Source organism: Quercus robur, chromosome 8, assembly GCF_932294415.1.
Source record: "Quercus robur chromosome 8, dhQueRobu3.1, whole genome shotgun sequence".
Taxonomy (NCBI): Eukaryota; Viridiplantae; Streptophyta; class Magnoliopsida; order Fagales; family Fagaceae; genus Quercus; species Quercus robur.
The window spans coordinates 5,885,785-5,905,100 of record NC_065541.1 but is presented as its reverse complement, the minus strand read 5'-3'; the positions used below and the strand labels follow the sequence as shown (position 1 = coordinate 5,905,100).

Sequence of the window (19,316 nt, the reverse complement as noted above, 5' to 3'; positions counted from 1 at the left end):
AATGTCATTTGGTTTTTATTATTTTTTATTCATCTTTCTCTCTCACCTCAAATAAAATATCTCTTCTTATCTTCACTTTGAGCCATACATTCACTACTTCAATCTCTCCACTCTCATAGACTCTTTTGTTCTCCCCTCTTCCCTTTTGCTCTCCTTTCTTCCCATTCATAAGCCACCACCAATTTCCTCTCTACTATCACACAAATTCCATCATTACTAATCTATAAAATCTCCTTCATCATGGTTTTTTTTCTTTTTCTTTTTCTTTTCTTTTTTGCTCTCTCCTCTCTGTTTTATCTCATACACTAAAGCTACTTGGTTCGGTTTAGTTCATCTCAGAGCAAAGCATTACTATTTCGTCTAGCATCTCAGCTTATTGGGTTTGTATTTTGATGTCGCCGATTCGCTGAAGGTATCGCCAATTCAATCTCGGTATTGCCGATTCACCACTGAGGCAATGGTTTTTGTTTTGAATTGTGGTGGGTTTGATTTTGGGTGTTTATGTGGTGGTTTTGGTGTCTTTGATGGTGGGTTGTGGGGTGATGGACGGTAGTGACTAATGAGGTAAGATGTAGGACAGTGGGGGTGGTGGGTTTTTTATTTTGTATTTTTATATATTGTTGGTTTTTTTAATGTATTGTATATATTCTTTTAATGTATGAAATTGAGGAATGGAATATGCGATATAAAGTGTATTGTAAAATGATATACTAAAATAAAATATTTATAGAACATCTACGGTCACTAAAATCCACCATAGTTGCTTCAAAAGAAATCCATAATAGTTGAATTGTATTAATTGGGAGGATTACATTCCATCATATCAAATAATTTCTTGAATGGGATGCCCTCAAGAAGGCTTGTAATACCAGTCAAGACGTCAAGTCCAGTTAGCTTGCACGGAATTGTAGTAAAAAACTCATGACCAAAAAATTCAGAAAGTGGACTATCAATTTCAAACACATTTATTGCATGCATTCAAACAAGACTTTTTTACTTGAAAGATACCTTGTGCTTTTATATTGGTTGTTTCAAGAAAACCAAGCCCTCCAATTTGATAGACTAGACCACTTCAAGAAAGTTCGGACGTACGACTTATTATTTAAAAATTCATGACTATTTTTATTCATTGACAACATTTGAATTTATACAAACTTCCAAATAGATAAAAATAAATAATAAAAAATACCTATTATCTATCAATAAAACTATTCTTAATCCTAATCCAAACTAATTTATTTGAATAAATAATACATATCTCTATCATTATTTATCCAGTATTAATTAAAATAAATTAGGCACATGGCACTATATAACCTATGCTATGGTTATTACAAATGATGATCAATTATGTACGGTATAAATGATGCTGAAGAGATCATCACTTATCATCTGAGTTCAGGTACAAATGTTGTTCTCTTATATAATCAACCACTTCATCTGCAGTCAGATATTTTATCGACAACCCTCTTGAAATGCAGTCCCTGAGATACATATAATTTTTTTTTTTTTTAAACCTCCAGTGTTAAATTCATCTTTATATTGGCAATAAACAAATATGCTTTACTTTTACCTTACTCTTGTTGAGCTGATTTGGTTTGGTATAAGCTCATCCACAACTTTAATGTTATCCTGAAAAATTCAATATTAGAGTTGTAACGTTTAGGGTAGACCAGCAAGCAAAGGATCGTAAAGCAGCCATAAATTAAAACAATTGAGTCAATAAAAGCCATTGGGGTGAAGCTCCTTTTGAGACAAAGGATTCAAACTCTGAAGACATGGGAAAATTTGGACCACTTTTAACCTTTTCAGATGATTTCCAGAATTTGGTCAATTGCAAAAATGTGGACAATCAATATGCAAACAACGACGGACATGATATATATTGCAGTTCAAAGTTGAAAAAACATCAAGAAACATGGGAACAATTCAAATATTCTGATTACCCTGAATTCATTCAAAATTTCATCATTAGAGATAATTTTCTCAACATCTTGTCCTTCTCTGCGAATGCAAACCACACCATAATCTCTGCATATGGTCCTGCCCTGGAGAACAATAACAAGATTTATAGAACATTATAATCCAAGGCAACTAATTATAGATCAATTCAAAAAGGTTTGATCCATGTCCCATAAAGACTTCATATCTGCATACCGAGGAAATTCAACATCTGATTAATTTTACAATATGCATTTCAGCTCAAGTATATGCTCCTGATATTAAGAAACATTTAAATAAATCTTTCTACTTGAACTTACACACTACCATTTTATGAAACTAGCATTTTTACACTCACATGAACTAAAAAACTAAATATATCCAAATTTCACGATCATGTCATTGTCTTCTATAGCAAAAGAGAATTAAATGACAGTAGTATCCCCATATCAAGGACTTAGTGAAATATTTATCTTATTATAAGCGCCTAATTTGTGTGAACCAATATATGTTGAGAGTACATACTTGGTCTGGAATCCAGGCTCCAGGAATGCCAAAAGATTGGAGCAGATCAGAACCGCAGACAAGCATAACCTTAAGGGATTCTAGAAGCAGGAGAAAAGCAAGTTAATGTTATTCAGCATTCTGCCTAAACCAATAATGAAAACACATAAATATGACCCAGGTTAGAAAAGAAATTCATTAAACATAATAAATCAAGGTCATTAATACAAATATATAGTCAAAATCAGTAACACAAACTACTATATTTTCAATCTAAGGACTAAGGGTGATAGTAAGCTGCCAACCAGGGGTAGAATTTCCCCTCTCCTTCCCCAGATCCCTTCACTCCCATCAGTTGAACCCAACCACAAAGGCCTCCTTTTTAAAGGGTGTTTTCAACAACAAAGACCCCCCCCCCCCCCCCCACCCCACCCCACCCCACATACAAATCCACATATAAAATGACAAAGCATTCCTGACCCAATCTCCTAAAATGAAAGCCATCCAATTTTTATTTGTGAATGTGCACAAGTGCTCATCTGTATATGTGTTTATATGCAGAAGAAAAAGATTCAAGATAATGTAATCACAGTTATTTAGTCTAGTCACTCAAAAGCAAATAAAAGATACCATTTTGTCTAAACATACCTCTGGGTACCTGCCCACTCTTGCATAAAATACTCTTAACTCTGGATAAAACAGTTAAAGAGCGTTTGAAGGACTTTGTCTTGCCTGTAACAAGAGTTTAGAACTTCGAAAATTAAATTTCAAACTATGCAAAACATGATGATATAAGACCACAGTAGAATTTTACACTTGAGGATGAGAACACATTTATATCAAAATGAAACAAAGTACTATTCAAGCAAGCATCAGCTCTAAGTTGCCAAAAAAAAAAAAAAAGAACTTGAGAGAGGGAGTAATTTACCTCCCATGGGTCAACCATTACAAATTCATAACTTTTGCTCGCCAGATGACACAACTGTAGACGATGTTCAGCAGATAAAAGGCCCTGCGAAAAAACTCTAGTTACTACTTTGTTACACTATATTGATATTTGGTCACTGAAAGATAGGGGGTATATCACTTTATGAAGGCAGGATGGTGATAAGTAAAACATAGAATAACTTAATAGATACAAATTCAATCAAGTAACCCATGACTGATTATATGAGATATCTATCAATCATGACAAATGATAATAGTATCAACATTGTCTGCCATGCAGGGGAAAAAAAAAAAGAAGTCCCTACAAGGCAGCACTCAAATGGATAAGGTTACACATAAGTACTCCAATTAAATTGGAAAGTGCCTCTCAATGTTTGTGTTTGGATATACTTGTGTGTGTAGTGGTTTTAATTTCTCTATCCCAGCACATAGTGTGCATTGGGAAACCCCACCCCAGTGGGTTGGGGGAAGATAGGGTTGTTAGTTACAGATTCAGGCATAGAAATTGATGAGAAGTCCTGGAGAAATTGAGGTTTGTAACTCACTTCCTAAAGAGGCCATTTGATTTAATGTTTTAAGAAACGTGTAAAAAGTGAAAGACATCCATTTGCTGACAAAGGCTACTCTACAAATTACATTTCTATCAATATGATACAAGCAACTACATACCCTTTTCTTGTATGCATCATTAACGGGTGACATATAACCTCCAATAACACAATAGCCTACTGCATTCAGCGCATCTCTTGCCAGCTCTAAGAACAACATTGGAAGTAATCAAATCAACATTATACCTATGAAAACTAAATAATGCATTCCATCAAATTCATATATACATTTAAATAGAACAGAAAATACTTTCCACAAATTTCACCATTCATGAACACGAATTTTAAAATGAGATCTTTCTGTATGAAACTAGCCAGAATTCAGGTCAAAAATGATATCCAAGAAGGGTTCATTTACAATAAATGGAGAAAGATATCATCTTGCTGAGGCACCACAGTTAATGAAAGAGGAAAGTAAATTTTACTTGTTTTGAGAACAAATTTTCAACAAAAGGCACCTTCATTAGCAACCCAAGACAACAAGTGATAGCGGCATGTCAGTTTTCAAAAAAGGGAATGGCCACCATATACTTCAATCAATTTACGCAAATACAAATTCATTGAAGACAGAGTGAGGTGTACAACTTTATTATAGTGTTTCTCGTTTCATACATATAAAATAATATCTGGCACTTCAAACAACAAATAGATCTGCTAAATTATTATCTGAAAATACACTCTTGCAATGCTCAAACAATGACTTAGCAGGTAATGCTACTAGTAATTATTATGAGTTAAGTTCAGAACTTAGTACATCAAAATCAACAAGGTCTTAATACTAACAAATAATATAAATCTAAACATGATTAGATATAAAAGTTGATAGTATTTATAACATGCAGTGCAACATAAATCATCAAGTCTATTTCATAAGCAAAGTATCGCAGCTACAAGTTTCATAACCAGTATGTATGTATGTATGTATTTTTTTTTTTTTTTTTTTTTTATAAGTAGGAAAAACTGTATTAAGAGAAGACTACTTCATTAAAGAAATGAAGTAGGCATAAATATGTATGCATTATTATAAAAATTAGTAACAGAGTTCTACATTTAAGTTGCACTTATATATTTAATAATCACTGAGTTTTGTTCTTTCCGAGAGGGCATCAATTTTTTCCATTTCAATGGCTGTTATTCAACAATTGGCTCAACATCTTGTCAACTGTAACTTAGAACTACATTCATGAATTAGCCAATGGGCCTAGCACAAATGGCATCTCTTCCTCCCACAAAATGGGTGAAGTACTTGTAAGGCTGAACAGTGCCCAATATAATAAAACAATTCTTATACAAACAAATAGTAAGACATCTTTAAAGGATCACTCTTTTTGATTGGTCCAAAGCTTGGGGTTTAACACAATGTTCTTCCGTTTTTGAGTTCCTAGCTTCTCTTAGATCTTTCACTTGATATTCTTGTACTTTGTTGATCCTTTGTGTTTCATCATTGTGAACATAAAGTTTTTTTTTTATTATTTAATATTAATAGAACAGCTCTGCTACCTATCAAAAAATAATCTTCGACGGATTACCAATTAATGAGAACAGAATCGGGGTCATCAACGAAATTTGATGAGTGAATATGAAAAACATCCAACCGATTGAATCTACCAAAAAGAGACTGCAGTTTTTTTGTTTCCAAAACCCAACTTATTAATAAGATTAACTTGAGGACCAATTTTGAAGTACGCTTTTTTAATAAAAAATAAAAATAAAAAAAATAAAAATTCTGAAGTAGGTTAGAACAGCCATAATAGTCCCAAATATGTTAAGACCCTGTCTACCCTGCTACTTAATAATGGTGCTGCTCGTAGTTGTTATACAGCAGCCTTCAGTAGAAGCCTTGAGTGATGCAGCAGCAGGGTATGCATTTACAAGAGTTATGCAATGGCTTATCAAGATATGCAGTGAACTATGTAATTAGCAACTAAGCAGCTATCTCACTCAGTATAGTAGCAGTGAATAGCTCAACTAATCAGTTAGAGTAGCCTATCAAGCAGCTGGAAGCAGCAGACAGTAGTGTCTAGAGACTGCAGCAGTAAAGCTTAGGCAGTAACAGCAAGCATGCCAGTGCAGCACTAGTTATGTTAGTTGGTAGTTAGTCTTGTGGCCTTGATATACTAGTCTATTGGTTGTAACTCTCTTGTATAGTTGCCTAAGTAATGTTAGTTAGAACCCACGTGCTTAATAGCATTTACCATGTGATCAATTAGGCTAGCTGTTAGCAGATTAGTTATCTAGTTAGGGAATTCCTGAGCTTGTACATATTAAGGCAAGCCTAAATAGCTGCCAGCCACTGCTGTAAGGATCATAACAGTAGAGTACAAGCAAGTTCCCTCTTTTCTCTAATTCTCTCTCTCTCTCCCGCTCTCTCTCTAAATCTTTCTTGTCCTTGGAGGCCAAGCTCCCTCAAAGCAGCTATCCCTTTTAGAGCTCACTTTCCCACTAGACGTAGGTTATTATCAAAATAATAAGCACATTTTAGTTTGTAATAAATTGTTGTTGGGCACATTTGTCCGTACTAAAGTTTAACCTAAAATAGTTTATTCATTAAGTTTCCTAAATGAAGCCAGCCATCAGAGCACAATAACTACTGCTATAACCCTGCCACTACCAACATCAACACTACCCATCCCCCTGCCATACATGGCATACTATCTGAACTTCTCTTCACTTCTATACCATCACTCCTTACTGCAAGCAGCCCCATGTAACCTGCAGATAGGTGAGAATTCACAAGAACCATGTCTGAATCAACAAACAAGGTACCAAAATCCAATCCCTTAATGCTTCTACGAAACATGATTTAGCCCACAATAATAATCCATAAGCAAGTCCAAATTCATGATGCCTATCATATACAAATTCATATCAACCACCACCAGACAATGCTCCATGTGCCATGGTACCACACTGCTCCACCGAATGTACATCCTAACCATTATAAGAATAGTTGATACACCATCAATCCATAGAGATATGACAAGACTACACTCACTGCCTCCACTACTAGCATGGCTAATGAGCACAAGCACCAAGTCATGTATGCCCATCCACAACCACATACAGCAACCTACCACTTATGAAATTATTCACCTCTCTCTCTATAAAATGTTGCAAATAAGACTTTGGAAAAGTTCTACAAAATTCTAAAAGGAATACAAAACTATAAACAAATCCTAGGAGATTCCAAGTGCAAACAAAAGAAGTAAAGTCAAAGTGCCAATGGTACATCACTATCACACAATAAATCCCCAGAAATCAACAAGAGTATCTAAATCTTTAACACTTTTATTTTTCTTTTTATTGGTAAGTTACACATGTACCCAATGTTTTTGAACCCACGAAACCTTAAGCACATGTACTTGATTTAGTTCCTCACTTGACAAATAACATAGCCAAATGGGTAAAAAATATATTAAAGCTAAAGTCTTTAATTATAACCCATTTTGCACTCTGAGTTAGATCATCAAAAACCCCACCACACCCATCATCACCCATGTCCCTAAAACCATAGCCATTCAAATAAAAAGAAGAAGTGGGTTCCAGTTGACTCGATTGGTAAAGTCTCTTATTATCGAATAGGGGACTGGAATCGAATCCTCTCTTCACCAAAAAGACATCCATTGATGTCTTGGTTTGATGATAAAAGGCAACTATCATAGAGCCAACGACATAAAATTAAGGGTGAGTTTGCCATGATTTAAAGCAATAACCATAGAGTGAACCACATAGGATTAAGGATGAGTTTGTCCACCATCAACTTTCTCTTTTAACTCTTTAGCATATTTGCTTACATACAGCATTTTAGCCTCACTTTTGAGACAAAACCGACTTTTATATAGCAAACAAACCGACATGTCTTCCGCGCGTACTATTATTACTATAAGGATTCAGGTCTTCTAGAGATATTAGGATTCTTTATCAAATAGATTTTCTTTAATCTTGACTTTTTATAACGAATGCCTTAAATAATGTCATACCATCTATATATATATATATATATATTGCTTTCTCCACAATTTTAAGCATTATTAAAAATAGTATATTTTCAACTAAAAAAAATAAAGATAAAATACTAAAACGCCGTATTGGGTAACACTTCTACCTCTCATTCATACCCGAAAATTTCAGCTAAAATTTCTCCCCAATTCTGAAAACCAAACCCTATAACTCTGAAAATCAAAAACTCAAAACACGTCTCTTCTCTACTTTTTTTTTTTTTTTTTCCTTCCCCCAAATCGCAAAATCTCCACTCCTCGACCATACAAGCTTATATGGGGTGAAGCTCCTTTTGAGACAAAGGATTCAAATTCTGAAGACATGGGAAAATTTGGACCACTTTTAACCTTTTCAGATGATTTCCAGAATTTGGTCAATTGCAAAATTTAAGACTATTTTGCAAAAAGAAAAAGGTTTGCCTAACTAAATTGAGAAATCATATATATTTTGGAAAAAGAAAATTTACAAACCAACTAAACAATACGAAAGTCTTTTTTTCCCTCAACAAACCACTATACATAGCCAGTTACTAAGACCATGAACTACTTAGTTTGCATTCCTTTTATTCAAACAAAAGAACAATTATCAAACTCCTTTGCCAATAACAACCTATCCTCCAGTTCTTATAGCATCAATACATACCCTAAGGGTCTGCCATAATGATAACTTCCCAATGACAGGTTAAAACTACCATACAAGCTCTGTCATCATTCAGTTGCATCACAATTAAACTTCAAGAGGCCTTTCAGAGGCTTCGTTCACTGCTTGGATTTCATCACTAGAAGCATTCCTTTTCAATGATGCAGAAGCATGCTCTTCAAAACTCTCATGAAGCTTTAAATTCTGCAAATTTCCCCCAAGCTTTTCACCCATTTTTGTGAACCTGTGTGATTGTGAAATACCATTAGCTGATCTCATAGAGAATTCTCCTTCATTACTTAAGATGCATACCAGTTTATTAGGCCTGCTTCTTCGTAGCAATGGGGATTTCATAATGTCATTAAATGGCTCTCCATCAAATTAGCTTTTTTAACTTTTCTAAATTCCATCCATGGCCATTTGTTTGAAAATCAAGTGAGTAAATTTTGTTTGTTGTCATGCCTAAATCATTTGGATATGCAATAATGTGAATCTGTTTATCTATAACATATGATTGGATGAAATCAAGTGAGTAAATAATTAGTGATGGAACGAACCTCTCAATCCGCCTGAGTTGTTTGGTGACATCCACCATAGTTGGCCTTCTTTGTGGATCTTCCTCTGTACATGCCAAGGCAAGGTCCACCACAGCTTGTAATTGATGCTCTAAACTAGCACCTCCTTCCCCATCTTCAGCCAAGATTGCAGGATCCACAATCTCGTTTATGCAACTACCTTGAGCACGGTTATGTATGTATGCTATTAAAGTGGCATCTTCATCAATTGTCAATCGGGATATTTTACGAGAATCCTCTCCGGTTAAAAGTTCTAGAAGAAACCGACCAAAATTATATACATCAGCTTTCTCAGTTACCTTGCCTGTTGCTATAAACTCGGGGGTGCAGAAACCTAAATATCGAATGCCATCAAAACCTTCCACGTCAGCTTCACCTTCGGGAATTGATACAGAATGATAAAAGCTGGACAATTTGGGAACATCATTTTCATCTAATAAGATACAGCGCATGGAGATAGCCATGTGGATGACAGGTCTTGGGAAGGCAGTATGGAGATAAGAAAGAGCATGAGCAATCTGCCTTGCAATCTTTAACCTTCTCTCCCACACCATCGGCTGACGTCGGCGGGAGACATAAATTCGATCTGCAAGTAAACCATTGGTGGCAAATTCAAAAACAAAAATGGGAGATGGAGTGTGGAGACAACAACCTATGGGCTTTAAAACATTGCTGTGACCACTCATTTTTGCAGAAATCACTAAATCATTGATGGCTAAATCGGAAAATTGATCTAAACGCTTAATGAGAAAAATTCGTCCTTCAAGAGAACCCTTGTACCAATAAATTCCCAGATGTTGAGCAGGATAATTGTTGGTTGCTTGGCGGAGTTGTTGAGGGGAGAAGGTACGGATGGGAATAGGCTTGGCATTGCAAACAAAAGAAGCCTTAATGACAACAAATCGTCCTTCAAGAGAAACCTCGTACCAAATAGAGATCCCCATTACCAGCTTTTCAGAAGAAAAGTTGTTGGTTGCTTGGCGGAGCTGTTGAGGGGAGAAGGTACGGATGGGAATAGGCTTGGCATTGCAAGAGGCAATCAGCTTCTCAAGTAACAGGCTTCCATTCTCATAAAACGCTCTTTCCTCTCTTTGCTTTCTTTTATTAAAGAAATGATCGGTGAACCAACTCCAGCGCATAATAGCTTGAATGTGGAACGTCCTTCCTTGCTCTCTTTTGTTTCTGCTCTAAATCTAATACTACTACTCTGCTACTGCTAGCGAGAGATGGAACGTCCTTCCTCTATTTGCATTTTTTTTTTTTTTTTTTTTTTGTGGGGAATTTCAAAAGGAAAGTGCAGCTTTTGCTTTTCACATTAGCCGTTCAATGCCAAACATACCGATTGTTGACTTGGGACACCGGCTTCTATGATATTTCAGATTTGCCTTTTTTTTTTTCTTTTTTTTTTTGGGTTGAAAATACCTTTTTTGCCTCTATTTTGGTCATGTTTTAAATTTGGTTCTCAATTTTTTTAATAATTTTATTATGGTTCTTATATTTTTTAAACTTACCAATATTTTGATCCTGACAGCATGTCACTTTGTTGACTTGGGAGAGCGCCACCGGCTTCTATGAGATTTCAGATTTGCCTTTTTTTTTTTTTTTGGGTTGAAAATACCTTTTTTGACTCTATTTTGGTCATGTTTTAAATTTGGTTCTCAATTTTTTTAATAATTTTATTATGGTTCTTATATTTTTTAAACTTACCAATATTTTGATCCTGACAGCATTTCACTTTAAAAAAAAAGTAATTTAAACTAGTAGTAATTCATTTATTATTTAGGCATTTTTTGTAAGTGAGATGATAATAAAGACCAAAATGACAAGAAGTTTAAAAAATATATAGACCAAAATGAAGTCATAAAAACTTAAAAGACTAAATTTTAAATACGATCAAAATATCAAAATCAAAAAGGTATTGTCCTCAAAAAATTTGTTTGTTTGTTTGCTTTTTTTTTTTTTTTTTTTTGGTCTCAAATCCCATATATATATATATATAAACATTTGTTGAATTAATACATTGCAAATCTCTTTATTGAATTACATTACACACTCTGTTTATTTTTAATATGAACGCCAAAATTTAAAGTTTTTAACATGAACGCCAAACTTTGAGTTAATTGACTATCATTTATTATAGATCATAACCTCTGTCGAGTGAATAATTTAAAAGTGCAAAATATCTCAAAATAGAGAAAATCCAAACTATCATTTTATATAATAAATAATTATTCATCTCTTATTAACTTTATATTTTACAAACTTGAAAAATATATAGGCCTGTTTGGTAGTAAATATATTCTTTCATTTTTATGTAGTGATTTTAAAAAATACAATGAAGGGTTTTATGATAGATTTTGTTAATTTTATGAAATACATTTATATAAAATAAAACTCATAAAATGCATAAGTAAATATATTCTTTCATTAATATGTTTATCATAATTAAGGGAAATCCTAATGGGTACTTCACTTGAGCATATGTGAAAAATGCATATACATACCACAAATGGTAAAGGAGAAAGAAAAAGTTGCTAATCTCTTTTAATATGGTTAATTGTTTTGCCTCAATCAGTCGCCCAAACAACATACTACTTATTCATACCACAACCACAAATGACAATGCAGTATTAGCCATTTGTAATTGCAAAACTGAAAGTACAAATTTCTTTAATAGCTCTACCTTCGTTTCTTTTGGCTAATATGTTTTTACTGAATCAAAATCAAACTACAAAAATCATATAAAAATCACCAAATTAGAGTTTAAAATTATAATTAAATTTTTAAAAGAAATCTAGGCACAATTGCACAAAAATTCCATGTAACTAAGTCACACTTAGGAATATTGGACCATTTTTTCTTTTTATAAATAGGGGGGGTCCATGGGATGAGGGGGCTAACAATTTTCTCTCCAAAACTTTTATTGTAGGAATATAAAAGTTTTTCATTGTAGACTTTTCACGATTAAAGAACATGACTTGCCAACTAATCAAACTAGAGTTTTTAGTACCTATAGCAATTTCACAACATCAAGAACAAACCCCAATTTATACATTGTCAAATTCCATAGTCTCCTGTTACATCAAATGAGTGTTTAATTTTTCTTGCAAAGTATTGAATAGTAAAGCTTTTGGACCATAGTCTCAATTACAACTCTCAATCATGTTGGACTTGGAAGACACCTATCAACAACATATCATTATGAGATACAAAAAAAATTTGGAGTGTACACAACGTTTAGTGTGAATGGGAAGAAATTTCATCTTATTCCAATTGGTTAGGTTAGTAAAGACCTATTCCAATTTACTGATCTTGGAATTTTGTATACAAGTAATAATCAAGGAAACTTCCGCCTAAAATAAGTTGGACTTTTGGTAAGAGAGAAAATTGATGTCTAGACAAATCAAGCTAATTAAGGCCAACCAAAATGGACCATATTCTTAATTTCTTATCTCTGTTTGTTCCATGTACAAGACTTACAATCAATGCTTGGCGTATAAAAGTTGAACATCTTATCTAAAGTCCATCCTCTGAAAGCTTGAGAAAAAAATTCATTTAAACTAACACAATATATAAATTATAAAGGAATCAAAGAAAAAATGTCAAAAATAATGAAAATTTAATCTATGCTTATATTCTTATAAGGATGAACACAATAGCAATATCCTTAAAAAAAAAAATAATAATAATAAAAATCTGTGCTTATTTTGTACGTATGATAAAGTCCTATCATAAAGTTTTTTGAGACTCATGTTGATTAGTGATTAGGAGTTATAAAAGAATAATCATCAATATATATATAAGCAAAGATCTCATGCGGGAGTGCATGAAGTTTTGCCAAGTGACGCTCTAATTTTGCATTTAGCATTTTTTTACTGTTATCCAAAAGTTTACATTAACTTATTTTACTGTTATCTCATTAGTCTCTCAATAATTGCTTAAGATTACATCACACATTTCTCTCTTTTTCATGTTTTTTAGCATACCCACCATTTTAATATTTTTAAAAAAAAGAAAAAAAATAATAATTAAGAAAAAATAATAATAATTAAGGACTAATAGTAATAACTAACCAGATAAGGCCTTGGAGGGAGATAGGGAGTCACAAAAATATTGTGGATTGTTAAATAAAACGCATTATTTCACTACAAAATCAAAATGCATTGTTTCACTATAAAAGACTTGAGACTGACAAAACATTTGAAAGAGAGAAAAAGAGAAATCGAAGGGGTTGTTGCCACCATCATATTGACCTCCCACCACCATCAAAACGCCGAAACCCCTACGGGTTTTTTTTTTTTTTTTTTCTTTTTTAAATTAGAGGATTAAATATGATTTAGGTTTGGGTAGTTTGGTTGGATAATTTTTGCTTTGGGTATATAAGTAGAAAGAATATTTGGTACACAATGTAAAGCCATATTCTACCATGATTTTAAATCATCTATAAGACACGTGCATACACACTTGTCCACACCATGTTTTAATGTCACACTATCAATGAGTGGAAGACAATAAGAGAGGTTTTTTTTTTTTTTTTTTTTTTTTTTTTTTTAGAATACTAAGTATTTTTAACACACACACACACACACACATGGGGAGAGGGAAGAAGGTTTTTTTAAAGAAACTTACAGTGATGTATATCCAAAAGGGCCTAACTCTTGGATACACAGCACAGGCTTTAAACCTCTTTTAGTCACACTCATTTTCCAATGTGAGATTAACCCACTATTTTTTCTTTTGAGAATACTAAATATTTTTAACACACACACGAGGAGAGGAGAGAAGGTTTTTTTAAAGAAACTTACAGTGGTGTATATCCAAAATGGCATACTTTTATTTCATAGTATTTAATATGTGAACACAATACAAATTATTTGATTTTCATGGTCATGTTACTCTTTTGCATTTTTTTTTGGTTTTATAATTTAAAAAAAAAATAATAATAATCTTACCTTGAGAAGGCTTTAAATATGTAGTGAAACAACAATTATAAATTGCACACATACATAACCATTATAATTATTTAGTTCAAGAAATGAGTAAAAAAAAAAAATTTTGGAGGAATATTGTAGAATAAAAGTTGTTACAAAATGTCTCTCTCAAAGACCTCATGCAAGAGTGCATGAGGTCCTGCCAAGTGGCACTCAAATTTTGCATTTAGCCTTTTTTTACCTCTTTCATTAAGCTTTTTTTTTTTTTTTTTAATTGTTACCCAAAAGTTCACATTATCTTATTTTACTGTTATCTCATTAATATCTCATTAATTGTCTAAGCTTACACCACACCTTTCACTATTCTTCATGGGAATAGGCTTGGCATTGCAAGAGGCAATCAGCTTCTCAAGTAACAGGCTTCCATTCTCATAAAACAATCTCTCTCTTTCCTCTCTTTGCTTTCTTTCCTCTATTCTTTTAAAAAAGAAATGATATGACGCGAACCAATTCCACCGCATAATAGCTTGAATGTGGAACGTCCTTCCTTGCTCTCTTTTGTTTCTGCTCTAAATCTAATACTACTACTCTGCTACTGCTAGCGAGGGATGGAACGTCCTTCCTCTATTTGCATTTTTTTTTTTTTTTTGGGAATTTCAAAAGGAAAGTGCAGCTTTTGCTTTTCACATTAGCCTTTCAATGCCAAACATACCGATTGAAAGGCATTTTTATTGTAAATTCATTTCAGGAGGTGCAGCTGAATTCCTCTATTAGTTTTTATTTATTTATTTTTATTTAAATTTCAGAAGTAAAGTGTACCTTTTGCTTTCCTTTCACATTAGCCGTTCAATGCCAATCCATACCGTGTGTTGACTTTGGAGGGCCACACCGGTTTCTGTAGGATTTGCTTTTATTTATTTATTTTATGGTCCTCTATTTTGTTCTGTTTTTAATTTGTACCTCAATTTTTTATAACACTTTCACTTTTTTTCTTATATTTTTAAACTTATTGATATTTTGACCCCGACATCATCTCACTTAAAAAAATAAAAAATAAAATAATGATTTCAAACTTGTAGTGAATTCCATTTATCACTTAGGCATTCTTTGTAAATAAGTCCATTTATTACTTAGACATTCTTTGTAAATGAGATGGTAATAGGGACCAAAAGGACAACAAGTTTAAAAATATAGAGATCAAAATAAAATTATAAAAACTTAAAGACCAAATTATAAATATGACCAAAATAAAGAAACCAAAAAGTATTGTCGTCAAAATTTTTGTTTTTTGTTTGTTGCCTCAAAATTTTTTGAAAATAATCCAACTTTTAACTTTTTGTAACAAATTTAACATAAAAATTACCAAATATCATATCTTTCGATAAACACTATAAAATAAAAAATAAAAAAAAAGGTACTTTGTCCACAACACACTCTAAGAATAATGGATTTATGCAAAATTTAAAAAAAAAAATGGAAAACAAATACATGTGAAGCACAAAAATTACATGGATTGACCTTAAATCTACGTTCACAGGTGGTGTCGAGAAAAAAGTTAAACTAAAAAATTAGAATGGCAACCCTAATGACACTTAGAAAAATCAAATCCCAAATGTACTCAAAGGGCTCTCTCTCTCTCTCTCTCTCTCTCTCTCTCTCTCTCACACACACACACACACACACACAAGCAAAAGCTAAAATGATTCTTGTTTTCTCTAAACAAAATTTTGGATACTCTATTAGAAATATAAACATCTGGTGGAATATACATATATTCGAATTCTCAGAATATTAATCCAATACACTTCTAAAAAAATTATTAAAATCCAATAATATATAAAGTTATAGATTAGTTTAACATCTCTAAGAGTTACAAACTTACATTATATGCACAACTTAATCCTAACTCAAATATTCTCCTTCATATATATATATATATATATATATATATTAACTTTTGTAAATATTACATCATTTAATATATTTTTTTATTGGATTAATACGTTGAAAATCTCTTTGCTAAATTACACGTTCTCGTTATTTTTAATATGAACCCCAAACTTTGAGTTAATTGGCTATCATTTATTATAGATTCATAACCCTATTGGGTGAATAATTTGAAAGTGCAAAAATATCTCAAAATATAAGCATTTTATATAATAAATAATTATCCATCTATTATTAACTTTGTATTTTACAATCATGATTAATATAACAATTAATTAGATAATAAAAAATTATTCAATGATATTAATTTCAACTCAACCCTATGTATATTCACACCTATAATATTCCAAGGTCAGCATAAGCTTTTGGTAAAAGGTTTTTTATTTTTTATTTTTTATAATTTTGATAGTTAGAGGCGAGAGGATTACATGCTAATCAATTAAGCTTTTACTCAAGATTTAATTCAAAGCATAGTTGGCTTCAGCTTTGCTAACTGACTACTGTAGGGACGAAAGGCTTAGGAATGTATATTGGGCCGTGGCATTATCCGAGAACATTTAGTAGTCCAAGGACATGTAGACTTTAGCGAAGAAGTACAAGTCAGTGAATTATGGAAGGATTTTGGCCATGAAGGTTTGTGAAGGTAGTCTGAGGATAAATGCCTCATCAGCTAAGCAAAGCAGAGGTTAGAAGGTTTGATCTGCCATCAAGAGCCGCATTCCGGACGATTCTACTGATAAGGATAAACATCATGATGAAATAGGACAAAGGGGAGATAAGAAATATTTAAGAGAAAGTTGCTATCACCGCATTAAAGGCTTTGTAGCTAACCCTCTGGCCGCATTCATGTGAAGGTGATGTCTGAACAGTGATATTCAGTTTTACAGCTACTCCCAAAGACTTCAGGAAAGTGCTGATGGGATAAGGATCAAGGCAAGCAACTTGACCTACATGTGGAAGGTAGAGATGAAGCAAAACAGGAGAATATAAGGAAGAAAGACCCCCTTTACAAAGGGGCCCATCGGAGAATCTGTAGAGAAAAACACTGTAATAATAAATACTGAACTTGCAACCAGATTCAAGAGAGATATATACAAGAACTATTCTCCTCGACCTTTGCCGAGGAAGATTTTCTTTGAATAAAACCTGTTTATCTTTGTTTTCTTGTCATCTGGACCCATTATAATTGTTGTCTAACTTATTAAAACCTAGTTTCCAACTCACTCTCTACAAATTCATTGTGTTGGACTCTATGGGCCTTAAGCCTTCTATCCTTTGGGCTTAGGATCCAAGCCACGCTCTTACAACTACCTTTGGACATTACCACACATGGGCCATCTAATGTTGTGCACCTCATTTTTTTTTTTTTTTTCAAGATCCGACAGTGACCCAAACTCAAAGGGAAAGGGGGAAGGAGCACAAAATCAAGAAGAAAAAAGAGAAGCACTAAACACCAACTGCAGCAAATACAACCCAAACATCGGAAATGCTACTGAAAGAATCTTTCGCAGCAAAAGTAAATCTTAAAGGTCTGGTTGAAAATTTATTGTCAAAATACATAACCTTTTATAAATTCAGTCTCCAAAGATAACCCTGTGTGCCAAGTTTAAAAAGCTCTCAAATAATTCTCAATAAGAACTTAATATTTATATACTGTTATAGTTAAAGGTTTTGTCTGAGATGGGTTTGGAGAGAAACATTATTAGTCCTTTTGATTTTCAATTACAATGGATTTCTAGTTCCTATAAACGTTTATTGAGTCCTTAATGAACATTTTTATTTGTTTGAGTCAATTTTTGGACTTGCATTATTAAACCATTGTTTACTCTTTACATAAAGATGAATTATAGTCATTGGTTCAATGGCTCAGAGACAGTTAATGTTAATCCTTCATCTTAGGATCAATCTCTTTGAGCTGAAAATCAGTTAAAAGGTTCTTTGCAAGTGATGGTATAACCATTGTGTTAATCATACAAATTCTAGACGTTTTTAAGTAGGCTTGAGATGAGAAATTATTCAATACAATGTGAGAACAGCCTTGTAGTCCTCCCAATCAGTGAAAAGAAACTATTCCTTAAACAACTACTAATTTTATAGAATCAGGTGTGCCAAATGCCAAATATTTGGCATTTGGCACACCAAACACCAAAAACAGACTATCATGAGGAGTGTTAAATGCCAAAAAGTTTTGGCATTTGCTACAATAGAATCTCATCTTTGGAACGGTATGGAAGGAAATGTCATTTGGTTTTTATTATTTCTTATTCATCTTTCTCTCTTATCTCAAATAAAATATCTCTTCTTATCTTCACTTTGAGTCACACATTCACTACTTCACCCTCTCCACTCTCATAGACTCTTTTGTTCTCTCCTCTTCCATTTTGCTCTCCTCTCTTTCCATTCATGAGCCACCACCAATTTTCTCTCTACTATCACACAAATTCCATCATCACTAATCTATAAAATCTCCTTCACCGATTTTTTTTTCCCCTATTTTTTCGCTCTCTCCTCTCTGTTCTATCTCTTACACTGAAGCTACTTGGTTCGGTTTAGTTCATCTCAAAGCAAAGCATTACAATTTCGTCTAGCATCTCAGCTTATTGGGTTTGTATTTCGATGTCGCAGATTCGCTAAAGGTATCGCTGATTCAATCTCGATATTGTCGATTAACCACTGAGGCAATGGTTTTTGTTCTAAGTTGTGGTGGGTTTGATTGTGAGTGTTTATGTGGTGGTTTTGGTGTCTTTGATGGTGGGTTGTGGGGTGATGAACGGTGGTGACTTGTGAGGTAAAATGTGGGGCAATGGGGGTGGTGGGTTTTTTATTTTGTATTTTTATATATTGTTAGTTTTTTTAAGGCGAAAAGCCACTTTTAGTCCCTATATTTTCAAGAGACTCCCAGTTTAATCCCTACATTTTATTTTTACCGCTTTTAGTCCCTATCCTGAAAAACGCTTCTCGTTTTGGTCCCTGTTGTTACATCAGAAATGGAGAAAGCTGATGTGGCAAACGGCAAGAATAAATAATAGTAAATTAATGTCCATGTGGCCTAAATTAATAATAAAAAATATTTTTTGGCATTAAAAAATGCCACGTCAGCATCTAAATTAAAGAAAATCAATTTATTAATTTTAACTAAATTAAAAAAATTAAAAATAGAATTAAAAACTAAAATTTACATGAATTGAGATCTAAGTGTGTCTTGAACAAGAACACAAACCCAG

At 33.1% G+C, this 19,316-nt stretch overlaps 1 protein-coding gene and 1 long non-coding RNA gene across 30 annotated transcripts in view; one reads left to right on the top strand and one right to left on the bottom strand.

Annotated features, from left to right (window-relative positions):
- Positions 1-1,095: 1,095 nt before the first annotated feature.
- LOC126694308 (nicotinamide/nicotinic acid mononucleotide adenylyltransferase-like) overlaps positions 1,096-19,316 on the bottom strand; it is a 74,181-nt gene continuing 55,960 nt past the window's right edge. For 8 of the 29 annotated variants that reach the window (XM_050390495.1, XM_050390497.1, XM_050390501.1 and 5 more), the window contains 5 exons: positions 3,094-3,177; positions 2,467-2,546; positions 1,947-2,048; positions 1,574-1,632; positions 1,096-1,484 (listed from right to left, as the gene is read on the bottom strand). In XM_050390495.1, coding sequence (XP_050246452.1) covers positions 1,382-1,484; positions 1,574-1,632; positions 1,947-2,048; positions 2,467-2,546; positions 3,094-3,177 — 428 coding nt within the window. In that variant the 3' untranslated portion in view covers positions 1,096-1,381. The other 21 variants (XM_050390498.1, XM_050390496.1, XM_050390500.1 and 18 more) reach the window with 21 other exon arrangements.
- The window catches only part of LOC126694314 (uncharacterized), a 61,951-nt gene continuing 47,155 nt past the window's right edge, over positions 4,521-19,316 (top strand). Inside the window, exon 1 of the long non-coding RNA XR_007645713.1 lies at positions 4,521-4,709. This is a non-coding gene — a long non-coding RNA (uncharacterized LOC126694314). The remainder of the gene's footprint in view (positions 4,710-19,316) is intronic.